At 40.6% G+C, this 25,364-nt stretch overlaps 8 protein-coding genes across 10 annotated transcripts; 4 read left to right on the forward strand and 4 right to left on the reverse strand.

Annotated features, from left to right (window-relative positions):
• Positions 1-1,321: 1,321 nt before the first annotated feature.
• On the reverse strand, positions 1,322-3,056 carry Coa7 (Cytochrome c oxidase assembly factor 7). The gene is made up of 3 exons (XM_018110211.3): positions 2,838-3,056; positions 2,324-2,613; positions 1,322-2,248 (listed from the first exon to the last, which is right to left on the reverse strand). Exons 1-3 carry the CDS (start codon positions 2,935-2,937, stop codon positions 1,871-1,873), a joined length of 768 nt encoding a protein of 255 aa, XP_017965700.1. The 5' UTR covers positions 2,938-3,056; the 3' UTR covers positions 1,322-1,870.
• A 109-nt stretch (positions 3,057-3,165) lies between these two features.
• Positions 3,166-5,915, forward strand: pie (pineapple eye). The gene is made up of 2 exons (XM_018107335.3): positions 3,166-3,334; positions 3,390-5,915. The coding sequence occupies exons 1-2, from the start codon at positions 3,221-3,223 to the stop codon at positions 4,734-4,736; spliced, it is 1,461 nt and encodes a 486-aa protein (XP_017962824.1). The 5' UTR covers positions 3,166-3,220; the 3' UTR covers positions 4,737-5,915.
• Positions 4,782-5,955, reverse strand: Sirt4 (NAD-dependent protein deacylase sirtuin-4). Its single transcript, XM_018109800.3, has 2 exons — positions 5,730-5,955; positions 4,782-5,551 (listed from the first exon to the last, which is right to left on the reverse strand). Exons 1-2 carry the CDS (start codon positions 5,890-5,892, stop codon positions 4,803-4,805), a joined length of 912 nt encoding a protein of 303 aa, XP_017965289.1. The 5' UTR covers positions 5,893-5,955; the 3' UTR covers positions 4,782-4,802.
• Positions 5,956-6,188: 233 nt separating this feature from the next.
• LOC108657260 (uncharacterized) lies at positions 6,189-11,446 on the forward strand. 2 transcript variants are annotated; one of them, XM_018109795.3, is made up of 7 exons: positions 6,189-6,323; positions 6,646-6,734; positions 6,813-7,051; positions 7,131-8,352; positions 8,664-9,546; positions 10,256-10,857; positions 10,971-11,446. In XM_018109795.3, exons 2-7 carry the CDS (start codon positions 6,672-6,674, stop codon positions 11,064-11,066), a joined length of 3,105 nt encoding a protein of 1,034 aa, XP_017965284.1. In that variant the 5' UTR covers positions 6,189-6,323; positions 6,646-6,671; the 3' UTR covers positions 11,067-11,446. The 2 variants fall into 2 exon arrangements, with proteins under 2 accessions (XP_017965284.1, XP_017965283.1); XM_018109794.3 differs by having other exon boundaries at positions 6,261-6,734.
• A 257-nt stretch (positions 11,447-11,703) lies between these two features.
• Rab18 (RAS oncogene family member Rab18) lies at positions 11,704-12,958 on the reverse strand. The gene is made up of 3 exons (XM_018109804.3): positions 12,757-12,958; positions 12,132-12,564; positions 11,704-12,068 (listed from the first exon to the last, which is right to left on the reverse strand). Exons 1-3 carry the CDS (start codon positions 12,813-12,815, stop codon positions 11,967-11,969), a joined length of 594 nt encoding a protein of 197 aa, XP_017965293.1. The 5' UTR covers positions 12,816-12,958; the 3' UTR covers positions 11,704-11,966.
• Positions 12,959-12,984: 26 nt separating this feature from the next.
• Positions 12,985-13,904, forward strand: RpL35 (Ribosomal protein L35). The gene is made up of 3 exons (XM_018109805.2): positions 12,985-13,121; positions 13,313-13,449; positions 13,542-13,904. Exons 1-3 carry the CDS (start codon positions 13,119-13,121, stop codon positions 13,771-13,773), a joined length of 372 nt encoding a protein of 123 aa, XP_017965294.1. The 5' UTR covers positions 12,985-13,118; the 3' UTR covers positions 13,774-13,904.
• A 550-nt stretch (positions 13,905-14,454) lies between these two features.
• Positions 14,455-16,419, forward strand: LOC108657264 (microtubule-associated protein RP/EB family member 1). 2 transcript variants are annotated; one of them, XM_089264919.1, is made up of 3 exons: positions 14,455-14,798; positions 15,123-15,260; positions 15,361-16,419. In XM_089264919.1, the coding sequence occupies exons 2-3, from the start codon at positions 15,140-15,142 to the stop codon at positions 16,038-16,040; spliced, it is 801 nt and encodes a 266-aa protein (XP_089121045.1). In that variant the 5' UTR covers positions 14,455-14,798; positions 15,123-15,139; the 3' UTR covers positions 16,041-16,419. The 2 variants fall into 2 exon arrangements, with proteins under 2 accessions (XP_089121045.1, XP_017965290.1); XM_018109801.3 differs by lacking the exon at positions 14,455-14,798 and having other exon boundaries at positions 15,001-15,260.
• A 245-nt stretch (positions 16,420-16,664) lies between these two features.
• On the reverse strand, positions 16,665-25,071 carry Tre1 (Trapped in endoderm 1). Its single transcript, XM_018109799.3, has 7 exons — positions 24,626-25,071; positions 19,092-19,183; positions 17,993-18,138; positions 17,831-17,931; positions 17,626-17,728; positions 17,064-17,560; positions 16,665-16,995 (listed from the first exon to the last, which is right to left on the reverse strand). The coding sequence occupies exons 2-7, from the start codon at positions 19,180-19,182 to the stop codon at positions 16,809-16,811; spliced, it is 1,125 nt and encodes a 374-aa protein (XP_017965288.2). The 5' UTR covers position 19,183; positions 24,626-25,071; the 3' UTR covers positions 16,665-16,808.
• Between the last annotated feature and the right edge of the window lie 293 nt (positions 25,072-25,364).

Raw genomic sequence — 25,364 nt, forward strand, 5'->3', positions numbered from 1 at the left:
CTCTATTTATGATGTGAATCTTGAAAGATCTAAGCATTACGTGTCCAATTGGACATCATCGAAGTTCCATTAGCAAACAGCAAATGGTTTTATTTCCCCAATTGGGCGTACGCCATACTAATTGGGAAAATCTTTGACTTTGGCTTGCTAATGTGTAGTTTGACTGATTGATTGATTGCTACAATTGCCTGATGATTAATTAAATAACCGATTGATTGACTAATTAATGACTTGGTTAACTGATTAGCGACGGCCCAACTGATTGATTGAGATGTTAGCTAAATAACTAAGTGAATAATGGGCCGGAATACAGTTTGAATAGCCTAATAATAGTTTGATTGATTGAAGGCCTGATTGATTTGATTGACTTCTGAACTTGAACTGATTGATTGTATGATCTAAGAATGAATTACCTAATCGACCGATTAGCTGCTTAGCTTCTGAGTGAGTGATTGATAGACTAATTGATTGATTGATTGACTGATTGGTTAACTAATTGATGATTGACAGACTGAGAGACTGTTGATTATGTCATTCATTGTCGGACAGCTTTGATATTCTAACTAATTGATTAAGTGACTGATTAAACTTATTGATGAACCAGCTTAATGATGGTTGATTGATTGATTGAATGTGCGATTGACGATAATTGATGAATTATTTTACTAATTGGCCGATGAAATGATTGAATGATCATTCGAACAATCCATTAATTGTCCCATTGACGGATTAACTAACTGACGGACTAAATGTCCGTTAACCGTTTGCATGGATCTCTTCATATTGGCCAGAACCAAGGCCTCATGAATGTGGTGGATACAGCTAGAGATTTGGACTTTTCTTATAGACCCCAAATACAAATAGTATGTCGTGATCAAATTTGTAAATTATACTATAGACAAGAAAGCCCATATTATATGTATATTTATATATGCAACTAAATACTTATTAAAAAGATCACGCATAGCTGTCACGAAAGCTCTCAAAATATTTTCTAATTGGCTTTAATTTGAAGTTGGGTCTGAATGTAAGATTATAGAAATATGTCATATTTTTCGGATGATGCATACATAAATTACATGCCTCAAATTGCAGTAGTGAATATTGGAGTGAATACTTCCATTCTAATTGGTAATCTCGTTTCTACATGAAGTACAAACATATTGTATTACAAGATGAACTAGTACAATTCCAATTGGAATGCATTTAACTTATGTTAGAGCATTGCCATTGTGGTTAGCATTCCCTTTGCAATATGAAATGCCATTTGAGAATCAGATTGGAATCCACTGCATAAGTTAATCATATTGAAACGCTTGGATTATATTTCACAGCTCTGATTAGCATTATCATTGCAGCTTTTTATTTGCTTTATATATATATATATATATGAAAGTCATTTGTGTTTGTGCATGATTTTGGTTTGTTTCTTTGTATTTAATTAAGGTATCAACGGAACTATATAAGGTATGTTGATTTTTTTCTTCATCGTTTTCTCGGGTTTATCGTTTAAACTTTAACAATTAAAACTAGGAGTTTTTCAAAACACATGCCGAAAACGCAAATGCCGCTGTCTATATACATGAAAAAAAAAAACAAAAAAAATATATATACATATCTATACATATCTATATATATATATAGTATATATATTTATATGTATATATATATAACCCACTTAAATTAGTTATAGCAAATCTTTACGAAATCTCAACGGAACAAAATACGCAAATAGTAGAGAAGATGAAAACAAAATTATAAGAAAATTGACTATACACGCACACATATATATATATATATACATGTACATGACAATATATATATATGTACACCTGCGCATGTACATATAGGTAGATATTGATAGGATAAATCAGTTTGGCATGCCGACGCCCTGTTGAAAACTGAGCGTCTCCTGTTGCTTCTTCATCTCCTCTTGCATTTCGAGCGCCAGCTTCTTATATTTCTCCGCCTCCGTCTCGTTCTTCTCGATGCCATCGCCGCGTTTATACATCTGGCTAAGATTGGCGCATGCATACATGTTACGCAATTCGCACGCCTTGTAGGCGAACTGAAATGCCTTCTTCATGTCCTTGAGCACAATGTAATCGGTGTCCTTAAGCGTTTTGGTCTGTGCCGCGGCGGACGCATCTTCCGGCTTCTTCTGCACGCCCGAAATATGCATCCCAGATAAATAGAAGCACGCAGTGGCATTGTTCATGTCACAGCTCTTGGTGAGAAACTGCAAACCCTGCAAATATCAGAGCGGTATCATATCGAATTAAGAGATGTTTAGGCTGGTTAAGGGTAATTGGATCCAACTCACTTTAGGCACATTTCGGTCAATCTCTTTGGGCATGGAGCGTGAGACGAGCAGCAGACCGGAATGCAGACAAGCATCCGAATCGTTCAGATTGCAGCCCTTCTCATAGTACTGATAGGCGACGCGTGGCTCGCCTTTGCTGCCGCTCTTACCCTTACCCAGGAAGCTATAGTTGCCATATTTATAACAGGACTTGGCATATCCATAGTCGTCACATGTTGATTTGTATACTTTGGATGCCTTCTCGAAATCCTTCTTAATTCCCTCCAAATAATCGCCCAGCAAATGGCACACTGAAAATATTTGTAAAAACAAATGCATATTTAAATTGTTCAATCGGTTGGAGTTTCATCCGCAGCTTTAAATTTTCATGTATCATTTACAAAGTTGTTCATGTTTTGTTTTGTAATTCAATTACGAATACAAGAAAACCTAGGTTATGTTGTTATTGTTGTTGCTGCTGCTGCTGTTGGTATATTGGCCGCCTACTGTTGTTGTTGTTGTTGTAAATATTTACCTTCCGGTTTCTTTTCAGAATAGCAACCAAAGCGATATTCAACGCCCAGCTTTTCCACATATTCCTTAACGTCAGACTCCTTTTTTAAGTCATACGCCATTGTGTTATTATTTTCTATCTGTATTTATACAAATAACAGTCAGCTTAGTCAATGCCTCTCTTGATGTTATGTTGTGTCGTCGAATTTTTGTTGTTGTCGTAGTAGCTGCTGACTTTATGTGTGTGTGTTTCAGTGTTGTGGGTTAGCTGCTTGTAGAAAATATTCAGTCTAACGAACAGTGTTGAGCAATAAAAATGAGTTTCAATATGTCAGTTATCGATAAATGCAATTCTTTGCCTTCTCATCGCTTCAGTGACAGTTTGAATAATAAAATAAAAGCGAAATGCGTACTTGTGATATATGCAATAGAAATAATGCAAACGAAGAAGAGGACGATGCATTACTTTACGGCGAATGGATGGTCAAACAGAATGTAACAGTGCATTACTATTGTCTGGTAAGTAAAAACCATTTAAATTATTCTTTATGCACATACTTTTTGCCGCCAACAGCTGCTATCGTCGAACTTGCCACAACGCGGCGGCGACTCGAGCGGAATTTTGGGCTTCTTGTTGCGCGACATACGCCAGGAGGCAGCCGCTGCCCAGAAGCGTAAATGCGCCTTCTGCCGCGAGAAGGGCGCCAGCGTAATTTGCTTCAAGTGCCGCATTGTTTTCCACATGAGCTGTGGCCTGGAAAATCGTTGTGTTTATCAATTCTGTGATGACTTCCGCAGTTACTGCGAGAAGTGTGCCCCGTTGGATGACTACAAGCGGCAGCTGCTGGCTGATCCGCCCAAGTCGGCCCTATGTGACATTTGTTTCCGCGCGATCTCCCCTTTTATGCTCCATAATGTAACCTATGGCGATTGTTGCCGCAAGGGCTTCGCCCACCGCACATGCATGCGTCGGTATGCTTTGGCCTCTGGCTACTACTTGCGGTGTCTCTGGTGCCGCTCGAAGACTTTCCATGACAGCATACGCCTTCAGTCGGTCTTCGTGCCCGACCGTGATGCCACCTGGGAGCGCCAGCCAAACGCCTATAGCGAGCTACACAACCGTCGCATGCGCTGCGAGCAGGCCATATGCCTGTGCCCAAAGGGCCGCGACTTCAATCGCTACAGCTGGAATATTCAGCCTTGCATCCTTTGCGCTGCTGTCGGCACACATTACAAGTGCTATGTGGGCACAATGCGTCTATCGCGTGCCTCCGCCAACGAACCGAACAATTTCAAATGCAAAATGTGCGCCGAGGTGGAGGCTAAGCTCCAGCACCCCAAGCACCATTTAACATCAGATGAAACCATTGACTCTTCATTCTATATGCCTAAGCATTGCAACGAGCTAAGCGTCGCAACTGACGATGATTCCCCAGTTCTCTCCGATGACGAGTCTTCCCTAATTAACGCCACCATCATAAATAATATGGCCTCGCAGCGTCTAAAGGTTCCCAGCTCCGGAGAGGTAAACGAATTGAAAACTCAGCAGTCACAGCAGTTGGAGCCGCTACAGCCTTCAACACCAATTTCCATAGAGTCAAGCGTTATTGACTTGCCAGATACTCAGCCCATGTCACTACAGCAGCTGCTGACCAATTTCCTGAAGACACCGTTGTTGTTGAGAGAATCCTTTATCAACGACGACCATTTCTATCTTGTTGTTTACGAATACAATGATGAGCTAGAAAATCCGTGCATTGGCAGCTGCACCCTACGCTTTGGCCTCGACGATCAGCGTCTTGGCGATTTCTCAGAAGAGACACTGATGCATCTGCAGCTGGTGGAGACCGACATTTGGTGTCGTGATAACAATCGCGGCGTCTACGACAAAATCGATCAATATTTCGAAAACAACATGTAGTTCTCCAATGTTTCAATAAATTATATCTTTTCAGTTTAATGAGTTTTACAAATCTGTTGTTTTTCCTTAAGTTGCGGGGCGATAGTCGAAGAGCTTGGGCAACACATCGCCGCACTTGGCGGAGATCTTGATGTCAGCCAAGTGGTCGGCCCGCGTCTCTCCAATGTTGACAATGGCCACGGGCAACTTCAGGTCCTTTGTCTGCAGCACTATGCGGTAACCGGAGAAGACAAGCAGACTGGAGCCGAGCACAAGCAGTCCGTCGCTGGTGTAGATCATCTTGGCAATGGCATCGAGTCGCTCCCTTGGCACAGAATCGCCAAAGAATACAATCTCTGGCTTAAGGTTGCCATCGCATTGGGGGCATGTGGGTATTTGAAAGTTTTCAATATATTCTGCTGGGATCTCGACATCGCCATCGGGCCGTATCATGTCCGGTGCATCGCTGAATGCCGGATTCATCGAGGTGAGTATGTTTTGGAACTCGTGCCGTTCGATACGATAGTCGCAGTCCAAGCACTTCACCACATAGCCGCTGCCATGCAGCTCCACAATGTTCTTGGTTCCCGCCTTGCTGTGCAAACGGTCCACGTTCTGGGTGACCACCGCTTGGATGCGTAACTCGCGCTCAAAACGCGCCAAAGCATAATGTGTACCATTCGGTTGGGTCGCTGAGAAATTCGGCCAACCCACAAAGTTCCGGGCCCAATAACGCTTTCGTACTGCTTCGGATTTCAAGAACTCGCTATGTTGGATGGGCTTGTGATTGGTGCGTGCGTACAGACCAACGCCAGCGGAACGATAGTCGGGTATGCCTGCCAGTAAGCGAAGGGTATATTAATATATGTACAGTGAGAACTCCCTCAAGCTCCGAATCGCTTTTCATTAATTGCGCCCAAGATGCATTAGAAAACTCACAGAAGCTTATTGCTATAGAACGCTTACAGAGCTAGTCCGGCTCAATTCGTTCTATAGCAGTTAGCTTGCGCTTACCCGATTCTGTTGATATGCCCGCGCCTGTAAGTACCAAAACATTTGGTCTGGACAGCAAGAACTCCTCCAAGCGTTTTATATCATCATTCAGAACGGGCTTGTGCTGCGGCACATATTGCTGTTTAATAACGCTGCGGCATCGTAACACACCACCCAGACGCATTGTATAATAATTAAAATAAATTATCAATATAATAAGAATTCAACTTAGCTTTCTATAACCGCAGCAAATGTCAGCAGCTGTTAAATGCCAATATCAGCTGCCAGGATGTTTATATGTCGAAATATTTTATAATTTTTTCTTCTTTTCTATAACTATGTACTCTATTTTGTTATAAAATCTCGAATGTTTTTATTGTATTTGTGCGTGTTTTTCATTTAATTCAACAGCTGATCGTATATTTTTTCGAATTATACAGCACTAAAAATTGACATTTAGCTGTGAACGCACAACGGACTGCATTTGTACATATATCGCACGCGCAAGCGATAACAAGAGCGCTTATACGCTTGCCCATCTCTATGTGGCAGCGGCTGCAGTGGTGAAAATTTGAGAGCAGCCTTTTTTACGTGTAGTTTTTTTTAATTGCATATGTATGTACAAAAACTAACAAATTGAAAGACAAAAAAAGCGATTCAAGACTAATATACGTGTGTGGTGGGCTTGAACGTACACGCTCTTGTTGTTGGCGCTGTGTAGACATATTTGCAATTGATCTACGAATCTATCATACACGATTCACGTTCACTCCAACACACTCGTGTGTGTGCCTGCTTCGTGTGCGCGCGTGCATGTGTGCGTGTGTGTTTGTGTGAGTGAGCGAGGGTCTGTTGGTGTGTATGAATGTGTCGGCTTTAATTCGCACACACGCCAACAACAAATACAAAAATTCAAAATAATAGTATTTAAAAACAGGAAGGCACAACAAAAGGAACACCAAAATGTCATATCCACCGCGTGCGCCGATGCCGCCATATATGAATGCGTCAATACCACCGCCGCATGTAAGTCGATATATTATTAATTATTCCAAAATGTTGACCAGAATTGAAAATTTCTTTTTTCACCGCTTGGCATGCTAGCTGATGCCTCCCATACCCCCGCCACGCAGCTATCGCAACTCGGCGACGATCAGCTCACAGCCAACAGTGTATCATCGACCGCCAGAGCCGCAGCCTCAGTTCCGTGGACCAGTCATCACTGTCTTTGTGGGCAACATTAGTGAACGCGTCCCGGAATCGTTGCTGAAGCGCATATTGGCCACCTGTGGCGTTGTCATCAATTGGAAGCGTGTCTCCACGTTCGGATTTTGTGAATTCGAGTAAGCTACAACATAAAGCTATGTCATAAACCTTATCTTATTGACCCTCCTCCCTCCCTTGCGCACCCCTTGTCTGCAGCGGTCCCATTGCGGCGATGAGATCTGTGCGGCTGCTCAGTGAACTGGAGATTGATGGTAAGAAGCTGGTGGCTAAGGTGGATGCTAAGAACAAAACGCTAATAGAGGATTACAAGGAGAAGGAGTGCAAGAATGGCGAAGGCGGTCCCAACGCCATGGATGAAAAGACTGAGGACGAGTATGCCACCAGCCAGATGCACGAGCTGCTCGAGGAGCACAAGCACGAATTCGAGGGCTTCGATGGCAGCAATCGCGGCGACCTCTATGGCAGCAGCAGCAGTAGCAATCGCAACAAGAAGACGCGCCGCGGCGAAGATGACATCAAGATCAAATCGTTGAACGACAATGCGCTCGAGGAGGAGAAACGCAATTTGATCAGCAGTGAGATTGGCAAGTTCCGCAAACGTGCCGAGGCCGACGAGCACCGCAAGGAGCTCGAGAAGGAGAAGGAAAAGGAGAAGCAGCTGGCCAGTAAGGAGAAGGAAAAGGAGCGCGAGCGTAAAAAACAACAGCGCGAAGCGGAGCGCAAAAGCAACAGCAGCGCCGCCACCGGTGCTACCAGTGCGGGCGCCAGCGCTAGCAAACCCTCTGCGGTGGGCAGCGAAGTGGAGGAAATTGTGGAAATCACTGACAAGGATCAGCCCAGCAAGGACTCAGTCAATCAGCGCAGTCGCAAGGATTCGATAGTCACCATCGATGAGTCGCCTGCGCGCTTGTCTAAGGATCATAAGGAGCGCACCACCAGCAGCACCACTGACGCCCACAAGGAGGGACGACGTCGCGATCGACGCTCCAAGTCGCGCACCAAGGAACGCGATCGTGAACGCGAACGTGAGCGTGATCGTGACCGTGACCGTGATCGTGAGCGTGAACGCGAAATGATGCGTGAACGTGAGATGCGTGAGCTGCGCGACAAGGAGCGTGAGCGTGAGCGTGAACGTGAACGGGAGCGGGAGCGTGACCGTGAGCGGGAACGTGAACGAGAACGCGAGCGAGAGCGCATCGAGATGCGTGAGCGGGACAGAGAGCGTGAACGTGAGCGTGAGCGCGAAGAGAAGATCATCAAGCCGGTGCGCGATGCTCGTCGCGAAAAGGAAATGGAGGAGGAGATGCGCGAGCGCAAAAAGGCCGAGAAGAAGGCGCGCGAAAAGGAGGCCGCCTACCAGGAGCGTCTGACCAACTGGGAGATACGCGAGAAGCGCAAAGCCAAGGAGAACGAAAAGGTAAAGAGCGAGACATACTGAACTTTAGTTGGGGTGAATCCAAATATTATCCATGGTAGTAGTAACTAAACTATTCTAATTGGGAGGTGGGCTCTATTAGGCTTGAAGTAGACGGTATATGAGCAATATCTCTTAGAGGCTAAGTGGCTTTAATGAAATGTCATTATAGCACAAGTCAAGGCTGTTGGAATAGACTAGGGTATATATTCTATCTTTAAGCAAATGCCGTCAAATAGAGAAAGGTTCCTTGCGGAATCAGCGATTTTTTTAAAATCATATTAATCTTAACGAATTATCATCAATCATTGCAGTATCGCCTCAAGGAGATGCTGCGTCAGGAGGAGCGCGAAAAGGACGCCAAACGCTTGAAGGAATTCGTTGAGGATTACGATGACGAACGGGACGATGCACTCTACTATCGAGGCCGTGAGCTGCAGCAACGCTTGGCGGAGCGGGTGCGCGAAGCGGATGCCGATTCGAAGGATCGCGAAAAGGAGGCCGACGAACTGACCGAGTTGAAGAACAAAATCTTTAGCGGCGAATATGAGAATCCTTCGCAGGAGTTCGAGAAGGCGCGACGTGAAATCGAAAAGCTCTACGAACCGCGTATTCTGATCAATGTGAATCTGGAGGCGCAGCGACGTGATGCCGAGACACTGCACCAGGAGCAACAGGAGCAGCAGCAGCTGTTGCAGTCAGAGCGACGCAAGCAACAGCTGAACGACGATTATGACAGCCGAGACAGCGTGATTGGCGTAGGAGGTGGTGCGGTGGTGCACAAGCCGCCGCCATCGGAGGATTCCATATCGACAAACGATGATCGCGCCTCTATGGCCGACACGGCCTCCAATGCCAGCGGCTATTCCCATCTCAAGAACAGCAACAACAACAACATAAGCAACAACAGCAATCCAGCTGGCGGCGGAGGCGGCGACGGCAGTGTCAGCCGACAGAATAGCGAGTCCAGGGACTCATTAGCCAACATCCATACGCCTACAATGAATGCCATAGAGAATGACCATCAGACGGTGGCAGCAGCCGCTGCGGCCGCCTCGGCAATGAGCATGCCGCTCATCTCTCTCACCCTCGGCAACAGTCTCAAGAAGAAGGTGATCGAGACAACGGGCGTCTTTACCAACGATGACGACAACGACGAGAACATCAATCCCAAGAAGCGCAAGCTGGTGCCTTTAGGTGAGCGAGCGAGAGGAGAAGGAAGAGGATAGAGAAGAGAGTTATGTAGGGTCTAGGCATGCGTTAGAGCAGCACTGTCATGGATTGCTAGGTACCATGTAGACAAGGAAAGTTTAGTCGTTGCCCTAAAATATGACAAGATTGTCATAATGGGATAGACTTTCGCTATAAAACTTATCAAATTTCCTTAGCTTTTATGCTGCACTTTGTACATATAAGACTTGGGTTGAAGTAGGACAGCATATTAATAGATTTAATACTACTTATACTTGATAAGATAATCTCAGATCTAAGATATAGTGGCTCTAAGGTGATATAGTAGCTCTATATAGGGCTAACATCACAAAAAAGTAGAGAGAGATATTATTATTATTACTATATTATGCGAGGTGATAATTTCAGACTGATTGAATTACTTAAAGGTTGTCAAGTTTCAAGGTATACATTATAAAAGTTAAGGAATTGCTACGGATACTCAGCTTAAGGTGTACATAAATCCAAAGGAAATTTTATGTCAGTAACTATTCTAATTATATAGAGCTATATATGTTAGAATAGCCAGTAGCCAAAGAATACCAGTGTACTCCCAATCAATATTCTAGAAATCTTTGTAAATTAGGTACCCAAGTAAACCCGATTTATAGATCACAACCAAACAAAATGTGAAGCATTGTAATAATATATACATATGTTGGTTTGTCCATTGCAGATTATGATGACAATATAAGCAATAGCACATCATCGATAAGCGCATCACAGACGGCTGCGGAGCGTCAGAGTTCTGCTGTATCAGCGGCGACAGCTGCTGCCGCTGCCGTTAGCCAGAAGATAGCGAATGCGGGCGGTGGCAATGGATCTGGTTCAGCATCCTCCGGATCAAGTGGCAAGAATAGCAGCAGCCAGCATGGCAAGCATGGCGGCGGCAGCAGCAGCGGCAGCGGTAGCAGCGGTGCCAACAATGCCGGCAGCAAACACCATGGTAAGAATGATGCAGCTGCATCTGCGGGTGGCGCAGATGCCGCCGCGACAAACACCAAAAAGGATGAGAATGGTGCAAAGGTGCATGATGAGAAACGTCGGCATATAAAAAGCATTATTGACAGGATACCCACACAAAAGGAGGAACTATTTAATTATAAGCTTGACCGCAACGAGATTGACAGCGGTCTAATGGAGCGCAAAATACGTCCATGGATCAATAAGAAAATCATCGAATATATCGGTGAGCCGGAGCCAACGTTAGTGGACTTTATATGTTCCAAAGTATTGGCCGGCAGTCCGCCCCAAAGCATATTGGACGATGTCCAAATGGTGAGTATACGCTATATATTGTGCCGCACAATATCAAATTCCCCACACTTTCAACATTTATTAACAACACACTCTTTCTATCTATCTCTCTCTCTCGCTCTCACTACCACTAGGTGCTGGACGAGGAGGCTGAAGTGTTTGTGGTGAAAATGTGGCGTTTGCTCATCTACGAACTGGATGCCAAAAAGAGTGGCATCGCTGGCAAGTAGATGACAGACAGATGTCAGCGCCTATAACGGAGACGTTGCTATAACTTTAAGTTACATTTGTAATGCCTAGATACTATACAAAAACAAAAAAAAAAAAAAAATACGAAAAAAAAAATCAAAACCAAACACTATGTTTATATATAGAAAATGTACATACATAGGACGTACGTCTGGAATTGTATCTTGACAACAATCTTGTCACCTCGTGTTTTTAGCGGTAATTACAACAAACGAAAGGAAAGCAAGTTTAAATTAAATTCATATATTTGTAAATACACTCACAAATACACCTTAACACACACTCTCACGCAAACACCAAGCAAAATGAATGAAAAGAAATTGAATAACAATCGTGCTCCATGTACATTTCTATCTAAAAAGCGTTTTTTCCTTTTCTATTTTTTTTTTCTTCTATTTAATTTTTTTTTTATTATTTTAGCGCAAAGAGCTTTCTGACGAAGAAATTTCTTCATATAAATTTAATAATAAAAAAGAGACAAAAAACAAAAAATGAACTTTGAAACTATGCCAGGAGCAAGGGGGACAGGGATAGAGCGCTTGCGCGACTGGGCTAAAAATAACGGAACCAATCCAGTGCTTTATATATTTTGGTATATACAAAAAAGTTTGTAACAAATTATTGTTAGCCAATCGCTGCGTTGGTGTATGGGATAATTATATTTACAGTTAAGGTACATAAAAACATTTTCGTCGTGTTGCTTACCGAGCAGAAGCGGACGTTGCAAAACCGAGGCATTTCGTTTTTTTGGGGATATGTTGTAAGGCATTTATACTTATACTTAATTGAAATTGATACGTTAAAAATAAATATACTCTACAAATTTAAGAAAATGAATTATCGAAAAGCAGAATGAACCAAGGAAAAGCACAACGCGCTCGTCAACAATAACACGTCGATGGGCTTGAATCTACATCCTGGGTATTATCAATCGTCATGCCGTTCGAAGTATTCCCGTTACCAAAATATTCTGATGAAACAATCTGGAATGGATTTGTCAATATTATCATAAAATAGATTTTAAAAAGTCCCATCAAAATGCCTACCTTCTCCACAATATCCTTGAACACATCACTAACGAACTGATCACATTTGGCCGATGTTTCGATGAAGAGCGCCCGATGTTTGCGCGCAAATTTGCGTCCGTCTTCCCGGTCAACGACACGATCTTTATCAATTTTGTTGCCGACCACAATAATCGCTATGTTCGGATTATCACTGTAGCTGTCCAGCTCTGCCATCCATGCATCCAGTTTGACCAGTGATTCGCGATTTGTGATGTCATACACCAGTATGGCGCCCAGCGCCTTTCGGTAAAAACTGGGTGTTAGACTGCGAAATCTTTCGGCGCCCGCTGTGTCCCACAGTGCAACCTTGTAGTCAATGCCATCCACATTCATGATGGCACTCTTAAAGTCCATTCCAATTGTGACGTCATGATTGTCATCAAACTTATTCTCAACGAAACGACGTATCAGGCTGGAATATGCAACAAACAAGAAACAAGGTTCACAATAGATTCGAATTCGGTACAAACAATAACACATGTATGACTAAGGCTAAGCAAAAGCTTATCTCAATTTAAGTGTTTACATGTTTACATGTGTGTATGCGTGCGCAGATGAAATACGCAATTGCAAATGGTAATTGGAATTGTGTTAAATTGCTTGCCTGGACTTTCCAACGCCGCTCTCTCCTATGATGAGTAGCTTTATTGCTCTGTCAGCCATGTTTGCGATTTGTCGGCTATTTATTTTATTTAGTTTTCTTAATAGTTAGTTCATTTACGATTAAACTTAAACTATTAGTGGATTTGCTTGTGCTGTGCGGGGGCCGTGGGCTGGATATATTGGCGTTGCCACAGTGTCGATTAACAGCATCGCTCCACACTCAACAGTGTTGAGCTATCCAAATGCCAGTGCTGTAAAATGGCACAATTGCCATTTGTCAAATCGCCGTTTGTTTTCATACGACAGCCCTCGTTCGATTGTCCGGCCCTAGTTCTTTCTTTTTTGACGTGACCAGCGAGAAAAATGGTTGGTACCAAGTTTCTGTGAATTATAATTCTTAAAAATAAATAACATCCGTGCACGAAATAACAAAGAAATGTATGAAACAAGAATCAAACTGTGCATACTTTTTGTGTCGAATATTATTTTTCGCGTGTACACCTTAATAAACTACTTACTATAATATTCTGCAAATTGTTTTTGTTCTTCTCGCATAGGTGAAGATCAAGTGCTCAGAATTGAGAACCAAGGACAAGAAGGAGCTCACCAAGCAATTGGATGAGCTCAAGAATGAGCTTCTCAATCTGCGTGTGGCTAAGGTCACCGGTGGAGCACCATCCAAGCTGTCCAAGATGTAAGTCGGCCATACACTCCTCTCCTACCATTCTTTTGTATGTTTGACTAATGTGTGTTATTTTCCTCGAATTTTTTGCTTGCTTCATGCAGCCGCGTTGTCCGCAAGGCCATCGCACGCGTCTACATTGTGATGCACCAGAAGCAGAAGGAGAATCTGCGCAAGGTCTTCAAGAACAAGAAGTACAAGCCTTTGGATCTGCGCAAGAAGAAGACACGCGCGATGCGTAAGGCCCTGTCGCCACGCGATGCCAACCGCAAGACCCTCAAGGAAATCCGCAAGCGTTCCATCTTCCCACAACGCAAATATGCTCTTAAAGCATAGAAAACAAATTATTGGAACTAAATACCCAAAAGGCAGCAATAATTTGTTGTTGCCAATTAGTGTGCGCTAAGAATTCTCCTGAAAACAAAAGCAAAAGGAATAAGAATAAAACCATTTTTTTTAAATGTGAACATCCATGTGTATATATATTATATATATTGTGTTAAACGATAAACCGCGTGTAAATGTGTGTGCATAAGCTGTGGAAACTTGTTATGCTCCTTCACAAAGCGAAGCAAGCATATTGATTTTGTGCCCGTCCGTATGAACGCGCGCTTTTGAAGCTAGAGATTTGCCATTTAGAATATTGCTTGTATCTGAATGCTACCCCTTGTCGGATGTATAGATCATGCCAATGCGCCCAGTACGGGCGTGGTATATCAAGAATCTGTGTAATTTGGAGTGCTAAATAATTGCCATTTGGTTAAAACTTAAGAGCCCATATTAAGAGAGATGTAAATCGACTAAAACTGATTCTTGTTTGAAAGGTAGATCCTAAACATTTGGCAATTCAGTTCTTATTAGGATCCTATAAAGTTCTACATAGAGTGGAATTATCCTCGCCTAGGAAATTCAGTAATATGTTGAGCACTTCTTATAGATGCTACAGATTTATCTAGCCAGGCCTCAAAATAAAAAACTTGGTCAATATTCAATTGCCAAAGTCCGTATGCATATATCGATAGGAGGGGGCGTGGCAAATATAAAATTGGAGCCGGTATCGTTTTGACTATGAATGAGTATTTTGCAGCCGGAATCGCCCAAGAGCAACGGTCTTACTTGTCTGCCGTGCCGGCACCTTTAGCAACACTGACACCGGGCTAGCTGGTCCTGTGATTGACAGAATCATATTAGTATATATGTGTGTGTGTGTGTTCCTTTCCAGGAGTTCACTTGGCGCTGTTAACATAATTTCCAGCAATTTCCGAGAGCTGTCCAAGATTTCACACTCAGAAACTGACACGAGCCCAGCCATTGCACACATCAAGCGATTTTCAATTGCAAAACTATTCAACTTTACAAATGTAAGTAACACAAAATTCCAGTTGTAAGTATAGAGAGTAATGCCGTAAAGCCAAGTCAAGGGTATATATGCTGCAATTGCTGGCCAAGACACAGGAGGGCTAATAAATTGCAGCCACTTTCGGTTTCGTTGGGACATTTTTCTACTAAAACCTGATCAAACTTGCTTTTCTTCCCTTGGACGTATCGTAGTTGGCTTCGCTTTATATACACTGCCTTTAGTAATGTAGTAAGCTGTAGTTGGCACAGATCAATTATTCCCACAACTCGAATACATACGGAACAACATACATAAATAAAAAAATTTATATATTTCCAATCTAAAGAATCAATCCCAACCAAAATGGCCGTGAACGTGCATTCGACTAATGTATCATCGCAGAACTGGTCGCGCCATGAGATGTTGAACTGGGTCAATACTCAATTGAAGGCTGAATTCACTAAGATCGAAGAATTATGCACAGGTATGTGCCTTAGTCCTTAGCCAATGGGCATAGGTAGTTGATATACACAAACATATTGGACATTGCGGAAACTTCCGCTTGTTTTTCTATTTTCTGCCAGGCGCTGCCTATTGTCAATTCATGGACATGTTGTTCCCGAGTTCGGTTGCTATCAAGCGCATCAAGTTTCGTGCCAATCAGGAGCATGAATTCGTGCACAATTTCAAGCTTTTGCAAGCCAGCTTCCAGAAGAAGTCCGTCCATAAGGAAATTCCGATTGAGCGTTTGATCAAGGGACGCTTTCAGGACAACTTTGAGTTCTTGCAATGGTTCCGCAAGTTCTTCAATGCCAACAACAAGGGAAAGGCATACAATGCCCTTGCCGCACGTGATGGCATGTCGATGAGCTTCGGTCCGAGCACTGGCAGCTATTCCAAGAATCAATCGCACAGCGCACGCTCTGTGTATAGCGCTCATCAGGTGCGCACTCGCACTTTCGTTAGCGATGCTCATTTGACATATCGCAAGGAGAAGGATCATATCGATGTGCCAAATGAGAATATCGATGTGCGTGGCGTTCTTCAAGAGTTGGAACGTGTTGAACAAGAGCGTGATTTGTATGCTTCGAAGTTGCGCGATGTCAAGGTCGTTTGCGAAGAAAATCAAGAGACTAATCCCGAGGTAGTTCACAAAATACTTGAAATTATCAATGAGGATACTAGCATTGAGACGTTCCCATATGATGATAAAACTTTCAATGCCGAATTGTTTGATCAACCCAACAATGGCAGGCAGTGTTAAGCTGCATCCACACATACACAAGTACTCACGCACATAGTCTTTAATACATACATATGTATGTACACTTGCACATGCACTCACATACTTTGGGGATCGGTCGCTATTAGGTACACACGCTCATATACATACATACATTGGGATCTGGTATATACATATGTTTGCACGGAACGTCTAATACAATTTTCAATAATTTTGTTACATTCTCTACATAAGCACTACATAAAGAACGATGCTTACAATGTCCGCGTTCAGTAGCTACTGTCTCAGTTGTTTGACAATTCTACCACATAACAACACCTAAACATCGTTTAAAGCCAATTTTCAATGGCCATAAGACAGCTAACTACTGAACGCGTTCATTCAGCTCATGAGCAGAAAATCACCGTCTTTCAATTATTTATTTGGCGGGCTTAAAATGACTTTCTTAACTAATTAGCGCACCCTTATTAGTGTTTGCATTAGCAGTGCTGGTATTTTAGCTTGTTTCAGCTACGTCTTTTAGCTGGAGTTTTGGCTGCACAGTGCCATCACTACTTCATCGAGCTAAACCGTATGTACAGTGCTGTACATTTTAGCTATTTTATAGCTGTATTGATTGCCTTTCTTAAATAAGGTACGAATTCATTATATTATCGTCAATATAATAATCTATGTATATATTTGTTTGTTTTTTCTTAAGCGCTCGAATATATAATTAATTAATTTAAAAAAAATTGTATATTTTAATAAGTAGTTAATGTCGTATTGCAAAATTCGAATACAAAAGACTCATACTGAATATGTTTGGCACATTTGGTTAATACTATTCTTCTGAACAGCATGAAACAATGGCGTGCTGCGAATAACGCCCGATAATTCCTTTGAGTTTTTGCTTTGGTGATAGTTTTTACTTGGCATCGGCGATAACGGCTCACCCCAAAATTTGAGTAATGCGAATATCTTGTAGTAGGCGACCCTAAAAATAGAAACGTACGGATGTAAAAAAACAAACAAAAATGGCTCGTTCTTTGTGCTGAGTCTTACCGGTAGTTACGATTGCTGGCCGCATAGATAATCGGATTGATGACGCTGGAGGCCCAGGCCATTACAGAGGCAATGATGTGCAGCCAGGGATATGAGGTGTTGCGCTCATCATCCACCACATTGGCCAGCATCAGGGGCAGGAAACAGATGAGGAAGCAAACGAATATGGTGACCATCATCACAGTGAGGCGATTATCCTCGCGCGCCTTGCGAGTGCTCACTGTGGTCACATACGATCCAGATGCTGATCCAGCCGCCTTGGCAGCGGCGGCTGCGGCGCCAATTTGAAAATTGTCATGACTGCGTATCTTCTTCTTCTGATGAAGTACAGTTATATAGATGCAGGAATAGGAGACAAGTATAACCACACACGGCAGCAGGAAACCAATTATGAACAACGTCTTCTTAATCGATTTCCCATCCTTCTTCAATATTGTGCACGAGAACGTGGTCTCATCCAGGCCCATCTCGCCCCAAATGCCCAGAATCGGTGGTAACTGAAATCAGCAGATGGTATATAGTAGATACTATACATATATCTCTAGACTCATTTGAAAATTACCAGCAACAGGAAAGAAACTGCCCAAACGAAGACCAGCTGCAGCGTTATTAGCCTCGGCTTATAAATCTGTGAATATCGGCTATGGCAGGCGATGAGTATATATCTGATAAATGGAAATGAAGGTCGATTAGTTTATCTAAAAATAGTTGTTGAAGTCTTTGTATATCGATTCGAGTCCCATTCCTATTCGAGATCGAGTCCCTACCTATTGAGTGTAATGCCCACCATGCTGAGCAAAGAGACCGCCACATTACCATAGAAGATGACGGGAAAGATCTTGCACAGCGTTGTCCCGAATGTCCAGCTCTGCAATGGATATAAAGTATTTAATTTGATTGCAATATCCATCTAGAATTCGATGACGCACCTCCTGAAAGAACCGAACGGCTGTTAGGGGCAGACTGAAGGAGCAGAATAATAGATCCGATATGCTCAGAGATATGACAAATGCCGTTGTCGCATGCTCTCGTATCGTCGGACTCTTCAGTAGGGCCAGCAGCGTTATCAGATTGCCTGGAAATTGATTGAAATGTATTCAGACGATATATAGAAAGGGAGGCAGATTGAGAAGAGAAAGATAGAAAGAGACAGACAATAACGGAAAATAGAGAGAAGGATAGAGACGAAGGATTAGAAGAAAAAGATGAGTATGTGAGTATAGAGCAAGGGAGAAGGGGAGAGAAAGTGGGAGTGTAGGAAAAAGAGAGGTAGATATTTCTATATCGGTGAGAAGGTGAGATACCAAAGAGAGAGAGGGCAAAAGATGGTAGGTGAAAGGTATTATAGGAAAAAGAGAGGTAGATATTTCAATATCGGTGAGAAGGTGAGATACCAAAGAGAGAGAGGGCAAAAGATGGTAGGTGAAAGGTGGAAAGGGAGAGAATGAGACCACGAGATAAGGAAAGAAAGGGAAAGTATGAGGTGGAGAGAGAATGAGAGAGAAGAGAAAAACAGAGTAAAAAGAGTATGAGATAGATAGCTATGACTACTAGTGTACTCTTTGACTAGGAAATCGTATTTCTACTATAGGGTGACCAGACAATAGTGCTACTACTTTCGATAACCAAATACCAGAAACCGGTTAATTGATCGATAAGGTTTATAATTTCAAATATTCGATATAAATGTGCTTTGGGATTATGAATCGTCTTGGACCCTGGCCCAATGCATGGAAATTCCGAACTGCCGACTCTGTTGACCGGCAGTAATTTATGCATCATCTGAGTCATCTAACAATAAGCATTTAGCAATGAATGAATTGTCATTCTACGATTATAGTATCAAATGGCATAGATGCAACTTTTCGATAAAACCAGAAGAAATTACGTAATATTTTTATGCAATTATAATTTATTTATATATATTTGTTTTTATAGCGATTTCCTTGAGGCTCGCGCAATCTATCAATCAATGGATTTGATATATTTTAAATCTAAATTAATTCTAATTCTCCAATCTCCACTTACCGAACACGCCGATGGTCACAAATACGCAGGCACAGATGGCAGCGAAAAGCGTTGCGGAATGCGGGTATATCGACTGAGTGGGGGCATCCATGCTGCAAAGCGGAACACAAAACACACAATTAATAATTAGAATTATTATTATTATTTTATTATTAGCTAATTTTGGAATGTACAATAAAATGTGCTAATCATATGTATAAATACCATATATAAATATATACATATATATATATATATATGGAGATCAGTTGAGTATTTCGAATCAAATCACCTCTAGATTTCGTTCAATATTTCTTTGAGGCAAAGGCAAGTGTACCCGACTATCGTATACTCTAGCTCTTGCCAGTTTTGCACTCTATATTCATATCTATATATATCATAGACCATTCAAAGGAATCTTAATCTATGCGTCTTATAGTAGGATCTACATGAAATAGTCTCCAATTGATTCTCAGATAGACAGACAGAGGTAGCTTGACGTCCTGTCATATACTACATATTTTATGCTCTGCCACGCCTCCTTCTTTCTGTTACATGCCAACCATTATCCATGGACTCTGCTTTTCAGTGGTTTCTGCTTCCTAACTAGCATAAAAAACATAAAGTCATTCCAGATTTCATCTTCCTCATTCAGTAAGTTTTTATGCCCAACACAATCTATAGTTGTTTTTGTTTCTAGCTCCTGATAAACATAAAAACAGAAAACGCTCTAATTGCCAGATTTACAATTTTCCATTTCCTGTTTTCTTTTCGTATAACGTTAAGTATTATCATGCCCATTTCGCTGTAAGTGAAAAAGTTGTAAAATCATCCAAATTACAGACGCTATCAGCGCCCAAATGGGGAATACGCATATCTGTATAAAGTATATATAATTTTTACGACCAATTCAAGTTTCTTTTGTAAAATTAACAAAAGCAAAAAAGATAAGCTTCATTGCAAAGGTCGAAATTAAAGAATATACTCCGAGCTAAGGAGATACTAGGTTAGGTAGCATAGGGACTCAATTAAAAGTGAGTCGCGAAGAACTTGAAGGTGAAGATAAAGAAAGAAAATCGTCAAAACAAAAATTGGGCGATGCTCTTAAAGTTGTTGATATAAAACAACTTTTCCAACTTTTTATACTATTTTTCAGTGTGAAAAAATGGTACTCAGGCTTTAAGGGAAAATCCCTCTTAGAAGATAAACACTCAAAATATAATTCTTAAAATCATAAAGTGCTTTTTGTTAACATTTTTGAATGTTTTAAAATCAGTAAGTAACGAAAACTTTTAATATAAAAACATTTTTGCTTTTTTTTTTTCATGATAAAAACATTGCACATATTTCCAGCTTATTAATATAAGAACAACTAAGAAATTTAAGCACTCCAATAACGGTGGATAAAAATTAGTTTTTCTCTATTATATATCCGATTTAATATTTACATTAAAAACTTATACTCATTTGTAAACTCTATGTTTTCATTTGATAGAACACTGCTTTCTTTTGTTTTGAAACACAAATTGAGATAACAAGCGAGAGCACATTGTCAAACATCTCGTATACCTTCCAAATTTTTCAAGTTAGTTTCTATTTCAATAGAAAAATAAACAAAGTTCTGTGCGAGTTTTCGGAATTTTAGACTCTAACACATGTTGCAAGAACTTGAACCGAACTTTGCGACGCGATCCTCCACAGCGAAATGTTGAACCCAAAATACAAGAAAAAAAAGAAATAATAAATAAAAGAGAGAATTTATCATTTCAGAGCGGGAGTGTGTGTGGGAGAGAGAGAGAGAGAGAGAGAGAGAGCAATGAAAATAAAATTTTCAATTAAGCTCTGTTTGTTTTTCGTATTGTGACAGTTTTCGTTGTTGTGGGTAGTTTTATTGTCTCCCTGTATACTCTGTAACATAATGCTAAAATAGGGAATATTAGTTTTTAGTGAAAGGGAATATATATGTATATAGTTATAAGAGCTTTTCATTTCTGATTTTTAGCGATTTGATTTGTGAATATAAGTAGTTGTTCCTTCAAGGATTATGGGATCCTAGTAGTTTAGATAGACTTATCGATAAAAATCGATGACTTTTTTTAACGACATTTTCATCTTTATGGAAAATGTATAGGTATATGTTCAGTGGTACAGATGTACTATTTCTATTTCCAAACAAAGATCTACGAAATCATTACCTAGGGTATTTACTAGTCGTTCCCTTTGCTCACGCTGTTGGAGGTTTTTTCTGTATGCAGCTGAAGAGATAACAAGAAGTGGCAGGTCGGACGCAGCGTTTCAACTGTTTTGCATAGAAACAATTTCATTTATTTAATGCCTGCCCGGCCATTCCCGGCCTGGGACTGGGCCTGGGGCCTGAGAGGCTTTTTATTTGTATTTGAATCGCTTGAATTAAAAAGCGCCTTGTTACGCATTTAACGCGATTTCCGGTGACTCTTTACCCCAACCATCATTGAGTGGTTCAGCCCCTCATCCTCCTCATCCATCTTATTCTCCTCCTCCTCCTCCTCCTCCTCCTCCTCCTCCTCCTACTCTTCCTCTTTATATTCTTTCTCCCCCGCTAGCTAAATTGTGGTTCAGTTTCCATCAGCGTTCTTTTTTTTTCGGCATTCTCTCTGTGTCGAGTTCTTTTGGGGTAAACTATGCGGCCCGCTTTCATGCATGATCCAACATGTGTGTGCGGGTGTGCGCGGGTGTGCGTGTGTGTGCTCTTCTTCCTCTCCTTGAGCTATGCATTGTTGTCTTTCCCATCGCCCTAGCGAAGGGCATTATGAATATGTCAACAAAATGCGTAAGGCTCTGATAAGAGGTCCATGGACTATTTCTCATATGCAAATGTATATTCCTGATATCTGATATCTAAAGACAGTTTTATATCTATGATTTCTGGTAGGTTTCCCTTAGATTACTTACTTCTGCATATTATATATATCATTGACGCAAGGGGATTATTACTTATACCTACATCAGGATTATACTTATACAGAAGATATAAACATAATATTTTATATATATTTCTGATATGGTATATATATATACTATAGGAATATACATTTCCTGATTCGTATGTATATATATAATCCTATAGATATCGTATCTATATAACGTATCATATATGTACATTCCTGATTTATAATATCTATGTAAATTTCTGCTTCTTAAGAAATCGTTTCTATTAAATCCGTCTTTATGGATCTGTTTCAGATCATCTTGCGTTAGTCAAGATCTACAAAATTATCATATGACTTTTAGGGGAACTATTAACTTAACAGTAGATAATCTTTCATTCTTATGAGAAATATTTGCTTATTTATAACAAATACAAAGCTTACATTAAGTAAGACTGCATATGTATATGAATAAAGTTAATTTACTTTTTCCACTAATTTATATAGGGTATTTCAGCTTCGGTCCTAACTTCTGGTTTTACTTTAAAACTTCTTTGGATATAAAACACAAATTGAAATCTGGATATGCACAATATATGTATGTATGTATGTATATGCAGTCAGCTGTGCGTGTGTGTGTGTGAGTGTGTATGGGTATGCTTCCCCCAACTAACTCCCCCATTCGCATAATGTTCGGCCACTGATATTAGAGATAAGCTGGATCATTTATGCAAGAGAAATATATGTACATATATACATATGTATGTATGTTTATGTATGTAATATGCATATATACACACATATATATACTTACATACATATATGTATATATGTGTATATATTTATCAGATCATTCGCTTGAAAAGAGGGTCGGTTTATATGGTGGGCAACAGCATAATCACATGCATATGCTAGGGGCAAAAAGTGTTGGAGGTTTCCCCTTCAAGGCAGCGAGAGTCGCTCCATAAGTAGGTCATAAATCACTGGCATTTAAAGACAATTAACACGAAATATGATTTGCCATATATGAACTTTAAGCTTAGCTACTAGGTAATTCATATGCATAAATACTTATGGAGTTATAGATGAAGTTTTCCAAATTAATCTGTTGCTCTGTTGTGAAATGATAAGTGGCCTAAGCTGAGCAGATACAATTTTATATAAAAACTTCTTTTTAGATGAGGGTACATACATACATACATACGGCTGACTATAACATCTAGGAATAAAATCTATTTTCGAGTGTTATTCATTCATGCATTAAGACAATTTTATACTCTTCGAGCACACCTCGTAAATGGTTTCTTACTTTTAGAGCCACCCAAGTTTGTGTCTTGCTTAAGAATTCCATGTAATAAATTCATTCTTTATTATTGATTTAATGACTTATTTTATAAAATATATTCGAACTCGAATTCGAATTCGATATAAGACCTGAGTAATTGATTAAATAATAAAGAGAATGCATACGTATGTGAAGAGAAAATCAAAAGTTTCAGCATTTTCTTATTTGTTTATGGGCTTCTTCTCCCCCTTTTATTATTATTTATTTATGTGAATGTAGCGCAAATGAAATATGTATATGAAACTCAAATGAAGACAACATTTTTGGCTGACTAATCGAAATGCAAAGCCGAAGTGAATTGCATACAGGTTCAAGCAAGCGATTAGCGCGATAATAAATAAATACACGTACATACATACATATGTATATGTATGTATATATGAATGCTATCACATTATATAAATATTATTATATTATGATAATCAAATTAACACCAAAAACACATTGAGATTGTGGTAGTAGTATTTGTTCTCCTCTCTAAATTGAACTAAACCGCGCTTCAAGCACATTATCCAAAGATAAAAAACTGTATACATATATATACTTATATATATATTTATATTTATATTTAAAAAGCTGTTTCCGTCTAAATAAAATCAACAAAAAAGAGAGAGAGAGAGAGAGAAAGAGCAAAATATTGCATGAATCATTCACATTCAGCTGACGTTTGTTTGGTCAAAGCCAAGCCCAGACGGTGAGCGCGGGGTTAAACGAAGAAACAACAATAACAGCAGTGGCAGCAGCAGAAGATGACAATGAATCGGCGACACAGGCTGCTGGCTACGAAACTAATTGCAGGAACTGCAGCAATAACAACAACAACAACAACAACAACAAAGAAACCAAAGTAAATAAGCGAAAATTGGGAAAGAATAAAACAAAAATGCGCAGATGAATGTGAATTCATTTCGGCTGAGCACGATAAAAAGTCGTATAGGTGTGTGCGTGTGTGTGTATGTGTGTGACAGTTGCTGCAGATGTGCGTGTGTGTGCAATGACTGATGCTGAGCTGTGCGCGCAAGCGAGAGAAGGGAGGGCAGATGAATTATTATTGTTGTTGTTGTTGTTGTTGCAATGCAGGAAAACAGCCGTTGAATCTTTATCATTGCAGCAGCGGCAACAGGAACAACAACCATAATACAGCTGCTGTTGAATGTTTCAAATTATATTTTAAAGCCACATATGCACACACACACACATACTCAGGCGCGCACACGCATACGCGCAACAGACACTTGCGCACGCACACAAGCATGCTTAACAGTAGCTATTACATATTTATTAACTGTTCAAGTTCGGCTTACCCGCAGAGATATTTTGTTGTTTTTTTTTTGTTTGTTGTTAAAAGGCAGCTGGGAAATTTGTCGAAAGGATTTTGAGTTTCGCGATTGCGCCACTATTGATAATTAATATATTTCGTTTGCATTTTGCTGAATGCACTGGCTACAACTTGGCCAATAGCTTAAATCACAACTTAAAAAACTTTAAAACAAATCAAAAAACAATTCGATTTGAGGTATTATGCCAAATTGTTAGCACGTCTGTACGCAGGCGGGCCAGGCATTGTGCTGCTCATTTAAATGTACTCGCGATCTTCTTCGTTTCTATAGCAAATAACGGTATGCCACTTGTTGTCAACAAACGAAGCTCGATATTTTGTTAATTCGGTTTGAAATTCGGTCCTTAAGCGTAGAAGAAAAACAACATACACGTCCGAATCTAGCGGCGCAACAACAACAAATGATGTAGCGGGGAGTTCATGTTAAGCTGCTGTTGCTGTTGTTCTCAAATGATACTGTTATGCACTTAAGGTGCGATCGATAATTAACAGTAGGGTGACCAGCTGTCTAAAAAATCAACAAAACAACAATAACCGATAGTTTCTGCTCATATTTAAATATTAACCGCCCAAAAAAGTTATTTCTCACAAATTTCAAAGTTATTAAATAAATACAACCAATTGCAGCTGGAAAGCACGTCAAATGAAAGTTTGAAAGTCAAGAAATGAATTACGTTCACCGGAAACAGAAACCAACTTCAACT

Source organism: Drosophila navojoa, chromosome X (genome assembly GCF_054131105.1).
Source record: "Drosophila navojoa isolate 15081-1374.11 chromosome X, UAZ_NAV_1.0, whole genome shotgun sequence".
Taxonomy (NCBI): domain Eukaryota; kingdom Metazoa; phylum Arthropoda; class Insecta; order Diptera; family Drosophilidae; genus Drosophila; species Drosophila navojoa.

Excerpts from the sequence above, each read along its gene's own strand:
- RpL35 (XM_018109805.2), top strand. Across the intron at positions 13,450-13,541 it reads CCATCCAAGCTGTCCAAGAT|CCGCGTTGTCCGCAAGGCCA; the intron begins GTAAGTCGGCCA and ends TGCTTCATGCAG.
- Sirt4 (XM_018109800.3), bottom strand. The coding sequence starts at position 5,892 with ATGCGTCTGGGTGGTGTGTTACGATGCCGCAGCGTTATTAAACAGCAA. Across the intron at positions 5,552-5,729 it reads GGGCATATCAACAGAATCGG|GCATACCCGACTATCGTTCC; the intron begins GTAAGCGCAAGC and ends GCTTACTGGCAG.
- LOC108657260 (XM_018109795.3), top strand. The coding sequence starts at position 6,672 with ATGTCATATCCACCGCGTGCGCCGATGCCGCCATATATGAATGCGTCA. Across the intron at positions 9,547-10,255 it reads GCGCAAGCTGGTGCCTTTAG|ATTATGATGACAATATAAGC; the intron begins GTGAGCGAGCGA and ends TGTCCATTGCAG. Across the intron at positions 10,858-10,970 it reads TATTGGACGATGTCCAAATG|GTGCTGGACGAGGAGGCTGA; the intron begins GTGAGTATACGC and ends CACTACCACTAG.
- Rab18 (XM_018109804.3), bottom strand. The coding sequence starts at position 12,815 with ATGGCTGACAGAGCAATAAAGCTACTCATCATAGGAGAGAGCGGCGTT. Across the intron at positions 12,565-12,756 it reads AGCGGCGTTGGAAAGTCCAG|CCTGATACGTCGTTTCGTTG; the intron begins GCAAGCAATTTA and ends TGCATATTCCAG. Across the intron at positions 12,069-12,131 it reads TCAAGGATATTGTGGAGAAG|ATTGTTTCATCAGAATATTT; the intron begins GTAGGCATTTTG and ends AATCCATTCCAG.
- pie (XM_018107335.3), top strand. The coding sequence starts at position 3,221 with ATGCGTACTTGTGATATATGCAATAGAAATAATGCAAACGAAGAAGAG. Across the intron at positions 3,335-3,389 it reads CAGTGCATTACTATTGTCTG|CTGCTATCGTCGAACTTGCC; the intron begins GTAAGTAAAAAC and ends TGCCGCCAACAG.
- LOC108657264 (XM_089264919.1), top strand. The coding sequence starts at position 15,140 with ATGGCCGTGAACGTGCATTCGACTAATGTATCATCGCAGAACTGGTCG. Across the intron at positions 15,261-15,360 it reads GATCGAAGAATTATGCACAG|GCGCTGCCTATTGTCAATTC; the intron begins GTATGTGCCTTA and ends ATTTTCTGCCAG.
- Tre1 (XM_018109799.3), bottom strand. The coding sequence starts at position 19,182 with ATGGATGCCCCCACTCAGTCGATATACCCGCATTCCGCAACGCTTTTC. Across the intron at positions 18,139-19,091 it reads TGTGACCATCGGCGTGTTCG|GCAATCTGATAACGCTGCTG; the intron begins GTAAGTGGAGAT and ends ATCAATTTCCAG. Across the intron at positions 17,729-17,830 it reads GTGGGCATTACACTCAATAG|ATATATACTCATCGCCTGCC; the intron begins GTAGGGACTCGA and ends TCCATTTATCAG.
- Coa7 (XM_018110211.3), bottom strand. The coding sequence starts at position 2,937 with ATGGCGTATGACTTAAAAAAGGAGTCTGACGTTAAGGAATATGTGGAA. Across the intron at positions 2,614-2,837 it reads TTCTGAAAAGAAACCGGAAG|TGTGCCATTTGCTGGGCGAT; the intron begins GTAAATATTTAC and ends AAATATTTTCAG. Across the intron at positions 2,249-2,323 it reads TTGACCGAAATGTGCCTAAA|GGTTTGCAGTTTCTCACCAA; the intron begins GTGAGTTGGATC and ends TGATATTTGCAG.